Source organism: Brassica oleracea, chromosome C9 (genome assembly GCF_000695525.1).
Source record: "Brassica oleracea var. oleracea cultivar TO1000 chromosome C9, BOL, whole genome shotgun sequence".
In the NCBI taxonomy this organism is placed as follows: Eukaryota; Viridiplantae; Streptophyta; class Magnoliopsida; order Brassicales; family Brassicaceae; genus Brassica; species Brassica oleracea.
In genome coordinates, this window is record NC_027756.1 from 53,343,031 (window position 1) to 53,357,611 (window position 14,581).

Genomic DNA, 14,581 nt, shown 5'->3' on the forward strand with positions numbered 1-14,581 from the left:
CAAAGACTTCGACTCTGAACTTTACGGATCTCGCGGTAAAAAAATATGTAATCGAAATATTTATAAATATTATTTTTTACATATGAACTCTTTTTATATGATAATTTTCAAACTGATGAAATACAAAAAAAAGCTAAATTTACGAGGGTGCATTAAAAGAGAATGTTGGTCTACAGTGAGTTTGAAAATGAAACAAATGAGAGTTGTGATTTGTATTTTGTATTGTGAAATGAAGGAAAGAGTAACATGACATGAGCAATGGTGGTGTTCACACACACATACACCCTGTGAATCCTTCCCCCGACATTATAGACCTCCTTCTCTCTTATCTCTTTCCATTTATTGCTCTACATTTAATTCGTGGACCAACCTAGACGACGACGTTAATGTCTCTTCCTTTTCTCTGATCGTCATTTTATAATTTTCTAAGTGTTAGGTATTTTATCATTTCCTTCCTCAATTTCATAACTTTGGTGTTTTTCTTGTAAGAAATACATCGCAAGGGTGTGGTCCTCAGATAGATGTTTTCTATACGAAATAGGAACAAAAATGGGATTATTTAGAGTATAGTGTATAGTATAGTAACCTGTGCACACAAAAAAAGAGTATATATAGTAACCTATATATGATACGGTAAAAATGGGGATTATATATCAAACACCTGTAAGATAACAACACAACTTTGTTATAAGATTTTTTTTTTTAAATGTAACATTCATACAACTAACACCAGTTTCTTTCATAGAACATATTGTTTTTGTTTCTACTTACAAAATCACTATCCTATCATTATGTTCTCTAATATAAAAGTATAAAACAAGGGCCCAACTTGTTTGATAAAAACGAGTGTACAGTCACGAAATAATCATCTAAGTATATTACGTCAAGATCGAGACAAAACTTTTGGACACTTAGATTTGACAGAGAAGGCCCATTTGAGGAAGGTTCTTCGATCTGGCCCTACATCGGTTTATTCGGATATAGTTGAAAACAAACCAAAACCAGCACGGTTCAGCCACACAAGGATTCAGATTTCCTTAGAAGTTGTGGCGCAAGGAACTACGAGAAGTAAGAAAAGAGACTAAAAACCAACAATACGTTTAACATCTTACAAACATTTAAGGATTTCATCAAACTCAGTGAGTGTTTTGAAGAGAATTTTAGACACTACAGTAACTGTGATCTTTTTTTTTCCTGAAGAATCTCCTTTTAACTCAATGCGAGCTAGGATCTTTACCAAAACCCATCATGGCATGAGTCGCTAGCATCAAGCCTCTTCGACCCATCTCCATTACCCGACCTACTAACGGGAAGCTAACAGTGTCTCTGTTCCTGAGAGGTTTCTTGTCCCACCTTATACATTATCGACCAACAAGGAAGCAGTTAAATGAATATAGGATCTGTGAAATTTAGCGGTTTGAGAAACAAAGGGTGGAGTTATTAGTTATTACCAGTCTTCGTGTCGGACAATCTTGTCGTTCTCGACATAGAGTTTAATGAGAGAGATCATGTGAATGTTCTTTCCCAGGAGCTTGTAGTGTTGTTTGTTGTCAATTAGTATCTGTTTTGTTCCATAAGTTGTTTCCTTTGTTTAAACGGTGAAAATACAATCATGGTATAGTGTAGCAACGAGGCTAGAATAAGGGGATTCTAACCTCTTTCTTCCCCGGTGCGATAACACTTTCCTGAATATGATATTCAACTATTTTTGACTCACCAAACACCTGTAAGGAGAGTATGATGGTGTGATTGAGTCTTTGTATAGTGATACTTCCATCATCATAGTAGTAAACATCGAAGTGAGATTTATTATATACCTTTGAGAGTGAATAAAATGCTGATTTGATTTGCTTCACCCTGAAATTATTATTTTTTAAAAGTGACAAAAAATATACAAGTGTAAACAATGATTCATTGTCAATGAATATGAAGTTGTTAGTAGGAGGAGCAACATACCCTTGAGCATGAGTTAAAGGGTCCTCAAACGAAGCATTTGGTGCATACATGTCAAAATCTTTTGCTTTTGCGCAAGACCCATACCTAAAACAATCCCGCAAGAAGAATTAAAAAAGCTCCAAAATCCAATGAGAAATGTTAATCTAAATCTCACATCGAAAATTTAGACAAATAATGTGTAATATATAATAGAATGTCTAACTCTGATTAGCACGAGACTTTTTGAAGAGAACCCAAAAGTAAATTCCTGCAGTGTTGAAGTTTAAAAAAATGTCTTTCTGCTAAAAAAAAATGCCATGAAAGTGTATTATCGTGAAAAACTACAAAACTCGAATTCATGCACAGCTACGTTTGACATGGAAAACATACCAGTGAGCTGCAATTTGCCAACAAATAAAGGAACTTGTGATGCAAGGAACAAGTAAGGAGTAAACTGAGCTAGTCTAGGATTACACAAAAACCTATCTAACAAACTAACAAACTATACGAGGATACAGATGCCATAACAGAACAGGGCTCACAAGTTGAGGATATGAGGCATGATCGTATCAGCAAATCGCCTCTGTTTCAATTCACACGCTCCTTTTCCCGCGCATTCCCACGCCGGATCCATCTCCGCTCCAGATTCATCTAACAGACAACGATAAAACATGTATGATTCATCAACAACCAGATCCAAGAAGAAGAAGATGAATAGCCTCCTCATCAACAACCATCAAAATAACAAGATCGTAAAAAAAGTGAATAAACAGATTCAGTGGTTTAATTAAACGAACCTGGATTCGGATTAGTGTGTTTCCCCATGGATGTTTCAGAGATCTTCCTTTGAAACAACAAAAAATTTGTTGAAAAATTAGATTGAATTACGAAATTGAAGCGAGGGAAAGGAGTGATATTTGCATGGAACATGGTGTAACAACGTCCACGTGGCACAGTCTTCTCCATATGGTCTTTGTTTTTGACCGTTGATTATTCAAACCGAGAAAAAAAAATATTGATAAATTTGTGCGGTCACTGAATCGCTTTGAATGAAGTAAAAGCGAGTTTGCTTTGCATGTTGAAAACGATTAGAACGATCAATGGCCTTTGATTAATTCTTGTAGACTACTATTGTTCGTATCAAAAGAATGTGAATGTGAATGTGAGGTTTGGTTTACATCAAATTCTCTACATACGTCACTAATAAGCCTTTGGCTATCAAATGGTGGATAGATATTATTGGTCTTGAGATTTTAGAGGTTACAAATAATTTAGTAAAAAAATAATAAAAGTTTGTGTTTAATAATTTAGAAATTCTATGCGTCTTTCTTATAAATTTTCGGACTTTATTTTAATGTTTCATGTAGATATGCCCAAACTGGCTAGGCAGAGTTAAATGTTTTATTTTCAAATGTTAGTTATCTCTCATGCATGATGCTATTTCTCTATAGTTTTTACAAAGGCTGTTGTTATTTATTAGTATTTCTCTATTATTATTAAACTCGCTCAGGCCACATATTGTTTCTACTGTACATATATGTATGTATATAGACCTCAAATATGTACCAGATGAGGTGAATGTGTAACTTTCTAGATTTCAAGCAAAAGACGAGGAATAATTGGATTTCCATATCTAGAATAAAGTACACGTTAAATTATTGGAGCTTGGTGGGTTCTTTTCCGCACCATTCACTTTAATTATAAGAAGAAAAAAAAATATAGCTTCTTTATGCTTACTTTTATTTTTGTTTGACATGTCCTTGTCTTAACATTATTTCAATGTTAATCTGATGACTATCTGTTATTCATTTTCATATGCTTTAAATTATTCCCACCAGTGTTACTAATCTAATACATATATAAAAACACGCAAAAATCTCTCAACTTTGCGTAAACGAAACAGGTACTCGATATTATCAAATACTTAAAGCTGTGAGGCACAGCTGCTTTATTGGTCAAGTCTGTTTTATAAACTTTAAACCTCTGAGCCATTACTGAAAAAGGCATAAAAGAAGATCTTGATTAATTTTTAATTCTCTATATTAACAACCATTCTAAGGTATATGCTCTGTCACTTTGTTAACAGCAGACAAAACATTAAACGTCATGTAACTCTTTACATATAATGTACCAAAAGAAACCAGTGTACCAATGTTGCAAATTGCATAATGTACCAAAAGAAAGCAATGTCTACAAACTCAAACCTTTTTGATTAAAGTAACCACCATATACTACAATTCCCCTATAATATAATACAATCATCTCTATTAAAAAAAAACACAATGCTTCTTGAACTGTCTCTTTACAGCTGTTTCTTCTGAACGTTCTAGACGTATATATATGTTTTCTTAAACAAAAAAAAAGTGGGGCCAATGTAATGTAAATGCCAAAATATGATCAAATATCATAATCAATGTGACAACCCAAAAACTGAAAAAAAAAACTTTATTTTATATATATAAAAAAAAAGCACGGATGGGTTCAGGTCACTGACCCTTGACCCAAAACAAACAAAAGGGCCCAAGAGCCGTCCGTACGTCTCCATCTCCAGCCAATAAGTGTGTATGTGTGTGTGTTTGTGTTGCCCTTTGTTCCTCAATTCTCTGAGTTTTTTTTTTTTTTTTTTTTTTTTTTTTTGTAATCCAGGGGTTCCCCAGTTACGTGGGTCATTCCCCTGGGCCCGGTTAGACAGCGGTCCACTTCACCCAGGAGGGCTTTACCTGGGCTGAGGACAAGGCTCAACATCCAATACCGCATTTGATGACAAGATGGGCAGTTCCCATCCGCCTGGTTCGAACCCGGGAACATGACAATTGGCCCCCAAGACCCTTACCAAACGAGCTACCACATCCCGTCATTGCTTATTTTTTATTTTACAAACACGTTTTAATACACATTTATATACGCACACGCAGCTGTGAGCTAAAGCCAATAGAATCAATTCTCTCTTTTCTTTTTTTTTTTTCCTTTTTATTGCTGAGAGAGAGAGAGAGACGATTGGTGCTATACTGCTATTAATATCTTTCCTTCGTCTACACTCTCGCCGTTTCTCTCTCTTTTTACTCCGACCTTGTTCTTCCGTCACTACCTTCGCCGGAAAACCTTCACCGGAGGTCAAAGTAAGTAACTTTTTCGATTGTTGAAGAGTTATTACGAGCTTTGTTATGAATCTCTCTGCTTATTCGATTCAAAGTTCGTAGCTTTTAAGGGTTTTCTGTCGAAATTTCTGGTTTTGATTTCAATGCCGTTTTTTTGTTTTGTTTTAAGGTTGTAATGACTCTCTGCTGGTAACTGTTTCATTGCTTCGTTGTTCTTCGTCTTGAGTTCTTTTTTTTTTTTGTCTTTTGTTTTGTCTTCTTTGTCGTGTGGGGTTATTACAAGACTTGTTGTCGGGATCTTAGATTGAGAGGTCACTGTTTGATAATCAAGAAGACAATTTTAGGGTTTAAAGCTCTAAACTTTGGTTTAGTGAGAGCTTTCTTTTGCTTAGTTTATCTCACAAAGTAATGATTTTTTCTTAAATTGATTGTTTGATAAGCTAAGAAGAAAACTTTAGGGTTTAAAGCTCTAAATTTTGGTCCTTGGCATAGAGTTAAGCTTCTTTAAGTTTGATGATGACTTGTTGTTAACTAGTACTCTCTTCTAACAAAGCTTTTGACTTTATTGATATCTTAGGGGGAATCTGTGAAGCAAATCTCATTTGAGTTTAAAAAATCATGTCAAGGCCTGGTCAGCTACCTCCTCGTTGCCCTATCCCAAAGAAGCTGTCTTTGAATCCTTATGCAGATACATTCTACTCTTCTTCTTCCCCCGTTGAATCATACATTAGCCATCATCACAAGTCTTCTTCTCCCACTCAAGATTCCACGCTCGAGGAGCAACCAGCTTGGCTTGACGAGCTGCTGGGTGACAAAACTGACTGTGGAGGTCCTTCTCCTCTGCGCCGCTCGGCTAGCGACTCGGTTGTGCTGTTGGGAGACATCTCGGCGGACTTTGCTGGTTTTAACCAAAGCGAGGAAGATGAAGAGAGTTTGACTTCTGAAGCTTGTGGGGAGTTGGAGTCGGCTTGTGTGTATGGTCCCAACTCGCCGAGAGCAAGGAACAGCTCGAGCTTCTCTGGTAGCCCTATTGCTTCTGCCTTCTCGGATTATGGTTCTCAGAAAGCTCCTCAGAACGCAGTTGATACTGTGAAAGGAAGCATTTGTCATCCACATGAGGCAGATAATGCTTGCGGTTCAAATGCAAAAAGGTGAGAGAACATTAACCATTACTTTATTGTAGAGAATTTGATAAGATTTAGTCTCTTAATATCAGCTAATGTTCCTAATTTAACATGTTTCATATGGGTGAATTTTAGTTTTAGTCTCCTAAGCTCTAACGTGGTACCTCTGCATCTAGTTCTAGATCAAGATTGAGATATGACGGAAGGGGTACTTTAGTTTACACTTGGATTTGTAGTTAAAGATGGGTTTGTTCTGGCTACGCTACATTAGCAAATGTGTAGATGGCATTTAGTTTACCCTTTGTATGTATCTCCACAAGGGTGCTCTTAGAATGTCTAAACTCGGTATCGGTGCTTGTACATGATCTTGTTGCGTCATGTGTTCATTCTTTCATCTGTCTTAACTTTGCCAGGAACCCAGGACAGCGTTCAAGAGTTCGTAAGCTCCAGTACATTGCTGAACTTGAGAGGAGGGTATCCATGCTGCAGGTATAGTTTCTGCTTTCTAATTTGTGCTCTCTAAAACTCAACCGTGTTGGTTGTTTTGCCGGTGGATCATACAGTTATATGTACAAAAATAGGATACTGTATTAGATTTAGATCTCTGTGGTTGGATGAGCGAGTTATTGGTCTTACAACATAGCTAGATGCACATCCATATAACATAGTATAAAACACCTTGCAACATCGTTTTTGCAGGCGGTGGAAGCAGATTTATCAGTGAGAGTGGCTTCACTTCTTCAGACACGTGCAACACTGTCCTTGGAGAACAGCCAGATGAAGCAGCAGATGGCGATACTAAAGCAGGACAAGCTCATAAGGGAAGGTAAATAGAAAACAAAAACTTGGCATAAAACTAAACAATTTAAAGAGTATCTGAATCAAAGCTTAAGATCATCTTCTTGTAGGTGAATACCTGTTACTAAAGAAGGAAGCTCAGAGATTGAACTCCAGATTGAGAAACTTTGGGAGCAGCAACAACAATAACAGGCTGGCCAGGTCTTACTCTGCCGGTTCAAGTATAGGTCCACGGACAGGTTCGTCACACTTGGACTGGAACTTGCTTGATCTGACTAAACTCAATCTCAACTAAAGACAAGAACCCCCTCCCTCACAAGAAGAATAAGTAGCTTGAGGATGATGACAGTTCTATGTTTTGGAGAAAAAGGGACAAATCTTTTTCTGATTTGTATAAAAAGTATCCAACTCTCTGTGTCGAGAGTATTGGACTTAGTCTGCTTTTAGCACAAAGAATGTTATAACTTCGAGATTCTAATGTTGTAATCATAGTGTAGCTCATTATGCCGGATTTGAAATATGAGTAGCTTTAAGGAGGGAATATTAGCAATTAACTAAATAATGTACTTTAGATAAACCAAGATTGATAAGACTTGCATGTCGTAAGAAACAGATCTTCATAACGAACCAGTTACTAAAGAAGGAAGCTCAGAGAAAACGTTTGGAATGGGGCAACATGTAAGATCATAACACAAATTTAATAAAAAGCATCATAATTGAAAACGATGCAGTCATACCTTTTGAAAAACAAGATATAATCTACAAATGCTTTTATTTAATCTCAAAAATTTCAGACTATTAATTTTAAATTGGAACTACCAAAAGATATTATTATGTGTGATATTTCGATAAATGTTTTCAACAATTCAAATAAATAATTATGAACTGTAGATTAGTCAAATACAGAGATAGATAGATTTTTGAAGTCATACAATTGCAAATATTCACTTCCAGAAAACTTGTGTGATATGTTAAGAAGAATATGTTAACGGACAAAATTTCTTAAAATGATCATGTAGTCATGTTTTCTACCACACATGTCTTCAATGATTTCAAACAAATAATTGAATCATGAATATCAGAGTTATCGTTGTAAAGTATCTCAGTAATTTAGTAAATAATTAAATTAAAAAATGTGTTTGCTTTTCAATTAATTTCAAATATTAAGATGTATTTGAGGTTTTAAAATAACTTAACTAACCAGATAATAAGAAAAATCTGGTACTAATATATTTTTAATTTTATTACCACCAAACTTATAAAACAAAATATAGATTTTTAGTATTATCAATACAAGAATATAGCTAAATGCAAGAAACACATGCTTTTCTTTGACAACAATTATAATTTTTTTTCATAACAAGTCATTTTTTAAAATGTGGTGTATTTATTTTTATAAAATGAGTGGGGGATCTAGCTCGCCCCTTCTTAGAGTCGACAACCTCTCAAGTTCATAGATTCCTCTGCCTCCAACCTCCTTTGGCGATTTATATTCAACTATGTAAACATTTCTTCTAAATGTGTTGTTTTTCTACTATTATGTATTCATCAGCACCAAATGTAGACGAGAAAAAAAACATTAATAAAGGCTAAGCAAAGCCACCAATAATTTTTATATAAACCAATGTTTAAGCAAATAAATCTAAAAGCCATTCTCGTTAGTATGTAAAAAATTAAATAAATAAAAAAAAATGATCATGTCCGTATAACGCCAGAACGCAAGAAAAGGTATGAACTGGGAACAGTAAGCACAGGACTAGACCACTCAACCTTTCCCCAAACATGACCATTTTTCCGCTTTTCAAACGCAACCAAAGCACAACAGATAGTCCTTTCCTCGCAATTACCACGAAGAGGTGCAAACTTGTCCCACAAGATTAAAAGCTTCCCACAGAATTGAACCGTTTCAATCAAACCACCGCGACGACAACTCTTATTGAACGAAGACAACCCCTTGACATGTTTCCACTCTTTACACTCTTTGTCATACCACATGCAACTTTCCCTACGACAAGAGTAATATAAACTACCTACCCAACACATACTGTCACCCTCGAGCCGTTTCCCTATAGCCTCCCACTTACGCGTTTTCGGATCGTAGACAGAGTCTTCCTCCCCCTCGTTACTCGTAACGTAAAGCTTCCCTCCTATAATCTCTAGTTTTTTAATCATTGAAGAGAACCGAAGCTCGTCTCCAGGGTCAGGTAAAGTCTCCCAGGTTCGAGTCTTTGTATCGAAAACCTCTCCCCAGCAGCTTTTCGCGGCGGCCTCGCAGCAACCTCCAACCACGTGTATCTTCCCGTCGAGTACGCACGCAGCTGGATTCACTCGAGCTACAGTCATGTTAGGTGCGTTACTCCACAAAATGTTCTCTCTGTTGCGGACTAACATGACTTGGGACGGAGGGTAACCTTGTCTGAGCGCGTAGACATCTGAACCAACCGCGAGAATTAACAGTGGTACTTGAGGAGCATATGAAGAAGACGGCACTTGCACAAATGTAGCTTTCTTCTTCTCGGGTTGCACCCAGAGGGTGAACCACGAGGGACGAGGACGGTCGGGAAGCTGTAAACATATGGAAAAGAACGGTTCTTGTGTTTTGTGGTGAAACCGTGCGTGGCCGAGCTCGGTGGATAAGATGAGAGAGCGGAAGGTCTTGGAGACTAGAGAGAGTTTATGGTAGTACGACCTCGATATGCGAGCTAAGCAGTGTAGAATTATGACATCTGGAAGCGACAAAAACGACGGTGGAAATGGATTCGGTTTCCACTTTTTCCACGGTGGTTCGACTTCCGCAGAAGCGGCTGCTTGAACCGAAGATTGTAGCATTACGGTAGGTTAACAACTTAAGTGTAAGATTGTAGCATTAGGGTATACACACGATTAGGTTAACAACTTAAGTGTATAAAATACATTTGTTTTCATATATTGAAAACTCACCCCTTTATTTTGATTAATTTCTACTCGATCCGATTTAGAAAAGTTTTTTTTTTTTGAACACAACCATATCATATATTAAAAACTTGCATCTGCTTCAACCGCTGTTGCTGCGTAATAGCCAGACTTGGCTGAGTACATCCCTGATTTGGAAGCCAACCACCTGTAGGAATCTGTCGCTCCTGTAACACTCGGTTTGATAAGCAAAATCTCTGGTAAGTGCTGGGGAAGGATGCTCAGTATCTTTGGTATGTTCCATTCCGTAGTTCCTCTGCAAAGGAGATCCGCGATGCAAAGATCTTGGTGGATCTCTTGCATTGGACCAACCGGTCTCAACGGCTCGTCCATGCTTAGCCAAGGGTCTTTCCACACCAGTGTACTTTCTCCATCTCCAATGGCTTTGCTCAGGTTGGTTACAAGCAGATCTCTCCCCACCAGGATCCCTCTCCATCTATGTGAAGCAGCTTTCGGTGTATCCATTTGTAGGAAGGGAGCTTTACTACAATATTTGCCTCGTAATACTCTTGACAATAAGCACTCCGGCTTTGTTACGATCCTCCAGGCCTGCTTCGCTAGAAGAGCCTTGTTGAAGGCTTGGATGTCTCTGATTCCTAAATCGCCCAAAGCCTTTGGGGCTGTAAGTCTAACCCAAGCTACCCAACACATTTTCTTCTTTTCCGGAGACGAGTTCCACCAGAATCTCGTAAGAGCAGACTGAATTCGAGTACACAAGCTCACTGGTAGTAGGAAACAAGTCATTGCAAAGGATGGCATTGCAGTGAGTACCGCCTTTAACATGACTAGTTTACCCGCACTCGAAAGATGTCTCGATGCCCAACTAGCGCCCTTTAGCCTAATCCGGTCCACTATACTTGTGAAAAGATCTTTTTTCGTCGACCGAAATGATCCGGGAGTCCCAAATATTTTTCTACTCCTCCTTCTTGTGAAATCTCGAGGTGTGATTTAACACGTTCCCGTATTACCTGCGGGGTCTTTGCTGAAAATGAGATCGAAGATTTATCCGTATTAATAAGCTGACCGGAGGACATTTTATACTGTTGCAGAATCTTCATCAGTGAGGCGCAGCTCTGTTCCTCAGTGTCCATGAAAAACATGGTGTCATCGGCGAATAATAGATGGTTTAGTTGCGGAGCCGGGGTGGCCACTTTCAGGTCCGAGGGATGTCCACTGCGTTGGGCTCGTCTACACAGTCTGGATAGCACTTCTCCACATAATATGAAGATATATGGAGACAGAGGATCTCCTTCCGGATTCCACGTGAGGGGATCACCTTTCCATGTACTGAATCATTGACAAGGAATAAGTACGAGACGGAATTCACGCACTGCAAAATAAACCAGATATATAGTTGTTTAGATGTTTTTTTTTTAATTTTAGTTTGGTTAACTTGAAAGTATTAGATTGGTCACAAGGTACTGATCCGCTTATTGCACATAATGAAATAGTTGATTAAGTTATTTATTTTATCTTGTACTAATATATTTGTTGTATATTTTTTCGAGGGATGTATATTCAGATATCCTTCGGATTTAGTTGATCTATACGGCTTCCAAATTTTTAGAGTTAGAAACTTAAGGTTCTGATATTTTAAAATTTTGGTTTGGATTTGGTTCGAATTTGGGTTCGGGAACCCATTTAAATTATGTAGTTTTTTTTAACAAAAATCCAAATATAACTAGATCCTCAAAATTTGAAATTTAAAATGGTATAAAACATAACAATTTGAAAATGTAAGAGAAAATCAATTCGAAATGTATTTATCTGTATACACATGGCTATATATTGAAATCTATGTTTTATATACATATTATACATTTGTATTAAAGTATGCTAAACTATTTTTCATGGTAAGTGAGTATCGTTCAATTGTGTTTATAAATTAATTTAGTATAACTTCGTATACTCCCAAAATTAGTGGACTAACCATTATAAAATCGTTATTCTCTTGAAAATTAGAGACAACAAAGGTTCCAAACCTTTTTGAACCTCATCATATGTTAGTGCAAGATGCAAATATGCATTAAAACAATATTGTCATTTTTTTGAAATTTTCTCAAAATCCATATGGTAACCCCTACGAAAATATTGAGTTTTTGGCAAATACTTTATATACTGAAGCCTATAATCTTTAGTGTTGTTTTAAAATTTATAACCACATACTACATTTATATTAATGTATTTTAAGCTCTTTTACTTGGTATATGAGAATCGTTATAATTTTTTTATCAATTAATTTAGCAAAAATTCATAATACTCCCTAAATCGATGGAATAACCTCTATAAAATCACTATTTTTCTTGAAAAACGGAGACAACAAAAGCTCCAAACCTCTTTGAACATCATCATATGTTAGTGGAGGATGCAACTATGCATTAAAACAATATTATCGTATTTTTTGAAATTTACTCAAAATCCATGTATTAACAACCCCTACGAAAATATTGAGTTTTTCGAAAATATTTTATATACTGAAACCTATAATCTTTAGTGTTGTTTTAAAATTTCTAATCACATTCTACATTTGTAATAATGTATATTAAACTCTTTTTCATGGTATAATAGAATCGTTATAATTTTTTTATCAATTAATTTAATAAAACTTCATAATACTTCCTAAATCGATGGAATAACCACTATTTTTTTTTGAACAAGGAATAACCACTAGAAAATCACTATTTTGTTGAAAAGCGGAGACAACAAAGGCTCCAAACCTTTTTGAGCATCATCATATGTTAGTGGAGGATGCAACAATGCGTTAAAAAAATATTTTTGTATCTTTGAAATTTTTTCAAAATCTATATGTTAATCCATACGAAAATATTGAGTTTTTGGTAAATACTTTATATACTGAAGCTTATAATCTTTATTGTTGTTTTAAAATTTCTAACCACATTCTACATTTGTATTAATGTATATTAAACTATTTTTCATGGTATAATAGAATCATTATAAACTCTTATCAATTAATTTAATAAAACTTCATAATACTCCCTAAATCGATGGAATAACTACAACAAAATAACTATTTTCTTGAAAAATGGAGACAACAAAGGCTTCAAACCTATTTGAACATAATCATATGTTAGTGTAGAATGCAACTTTGCATTAAAACAATATTGTCGTATTTTTTGAAATTTTCTCAAAATCCAAGTGTTAACCCCTACGAAAATATCGACTTTTTGGAAAATATTTTATATACTGAAGCCTATAATCTTTAGTGTTGTTTTAAAATTTCTAACCACATTCTACATTTGTATTAATGTATTTTAAGCTCTTTTACATGGTATATGAGAATCCTTATAATTGTTTTTTATCAATTAAATAAGTAAAAATTCATAATACTCTCAAAATCGATGGAATACCACTATAAAATCACTATTTTGTTGAAAAAATGGAACAACAAAGGCTCCAAACCTCTTCGAACATCATCATATGATACAGGAAGATGCAACTATGCATTAAAACAATATTTTCGTATTTTTTGAAATTTTCTCAAAATCCATGTGTTAACCTCTACCAAAATTTGAGTTTTTGGAAAATGTTTTATATACTGAAGCCTATAATCTTTAGTGTTGTTTTAAAATTTCTAACCATATTCTACATTTTTATTAATGTATATTAAGCTCTTTTTCAGGGTATAATAGAATCGTTATAATTTTTTTATCAATTAATTTAATAAAACTTCATAATACTCCTACATCGATGGAATAACCACTATAAAATCACTATTTTCTTGAAAAACGGAGACAACAAAGGCTCGAAACCTCTTTGAACATCATCATATTTTAGTGGAGGATGCAACTATGCATTAAAATAATATTATCGTATTTTTTGAAATTTTCTCAAAATCTATATGGTAACCCCTAAGAAAATAATGAGTTTTTGGTAAATATTTTATATATTGAAGCCTATAATATTTAGTGTTGTTTTAAAATTTCTAACCACATTCTACATTTGTATTAATGTATTTTAAGCTCTTTTACATGGTATATAAGAATCCTTATAATTGTTTTTTATCAATTAATTAAGTAAAAATTCATAACACTCCCAAAATCGATGGAATACCACTATAAAATCACTATTTGATAAAATGAGACAACAAAGGCTCCAAACCTCTTTTAACATCATCATATGTTAGTGGAGGAATCAACTATGCATTTAAACAATACTGTCGTATTATTTGAAATTTTCTCAATATCGATATGTTAACAACCCCAACGAAAATATTGAGTTTTTGGAAAATGTTTTATATACTGAAACCTATAATCATTAGTGTTGTTTTAAAATTTCTAAACACATTCCACATTTGTATTATGTATTTTAAGCTCTTTTTCACGGTATATGAGAATCGTTATAATTTTTTTTATCAATTAGTTTAGTAAAAATTCATAATACTCCCTAAATGAATGAATTAATCACTATAAAATCACTATTTTGTTGAGAAACGGAGATAACAAAGGCTCTAAACCTCTTTGAGCATCATCATATGTTAGTGGAGGATGCAACTATGCATTAAAACAATATTATCGTATTTTTTGAATTTTTCTCAAAATCTATGTGTTAACAACCACTACAAAATATTGAAGCCTATATTGAGTTTTTTGGAAAAAAATTTATATACTGAAGCCTATAATCTTTAGTGTTGTTTTAAAATTTCTAAACACATTC

The 14,581-nt window shown here is 34.9% G+C and overlaps 4 protein-coding genes across 4 annotated transcripts; 1 reads left to right on the forward strand and 3 right to left on the reverse strand.

Moving 5' to 3' along the window:
- Positions 1 to 963: 963 nt before the first annotated feature.
- LOC106317086 lies at positions 964 to 2,829 on the reverse strand. Its single transcript, XM_013754945.1, has 7 exons — positions 2,733 to 2,829; positions 2,478 to 2,586; positions 1,957 to 2,040; positions 1,818 to 1,857; positions 1,656 to 1,724; positions 1,452 to 1,561; positions 964 to 1,353 (listed from the first exon to the last, which is right to left on the reverse strand). Exons 1-7 carry the CDS (start codon positions 2,758 to 2,760, stop codon positions 1,215 to 1,217), a joined length of 579 nt encoding a protein of 192 aa, XP_013610399.1. The 5' UTR covers positions 2,761 to 2,829; the 3' UTR covers positions 964 to 1,214.
- A 1,984-nt stretch (positions 2,830 to 4,813) lies between these two features.
- On the forward strand, positions 4,814 to 7,491 carry LOC106313789 (basic leucine zipper 2). Its single transcript, XM_013751703.1, has 5 exons — positions 4,814 to 5,054; positions 5,611 to 6,184; positions 6,571 to 6,646; positions 6,857 to 6,983; positions 7,066 to 7,491. Exons 2-5 carry the CDS (start codon positions 5,652 to 5,654, stop codon positions 7,248 to 7,250), a joined length of 921 nt encoding a protein of 306 aa, XP_013607157.1. The 5' UTR covers positions 4,814 to 5,054; positions 5,611 to 5,651; the 3' UTR covers positions 7,251 to 7,491.
- Positions 7,492 to 8,650: 1,159 nt separating this feature from the next.
- On the reverse strand, positions 8,651 to 9,784 carry LOC106315352 (F-box/kelch-repeat protein At4g39753-like). The gene has a single exon (XM_013753082.1). The coding sequence runs from the start codon at positions 9,782 to 9,784 to the stop codon at positions 8,651 to 8,653; it is 1,134 nt and encodes a 377-aa protein (XP_013608536.1).
- Positions 9,785 to 9,970: 186 nt separating this feature from the next.
- LOC106315353 (uncharacterized mitochondrial protein AtMg00310-like) lies at positions 9,971 to 10,690 on the reverse strand. The gene has a single exon (XM_013753083.1). The coding sequence runs from the start codon at positions 10,688 to 10,690 to the stop codon at positions 9,971 to 9,973; it is 720 nt and encodes a 239-aa protein (XP_013608537.1).
- Positions 10,691 to 14,581: the final 3,891 nt, after the last annotated feature.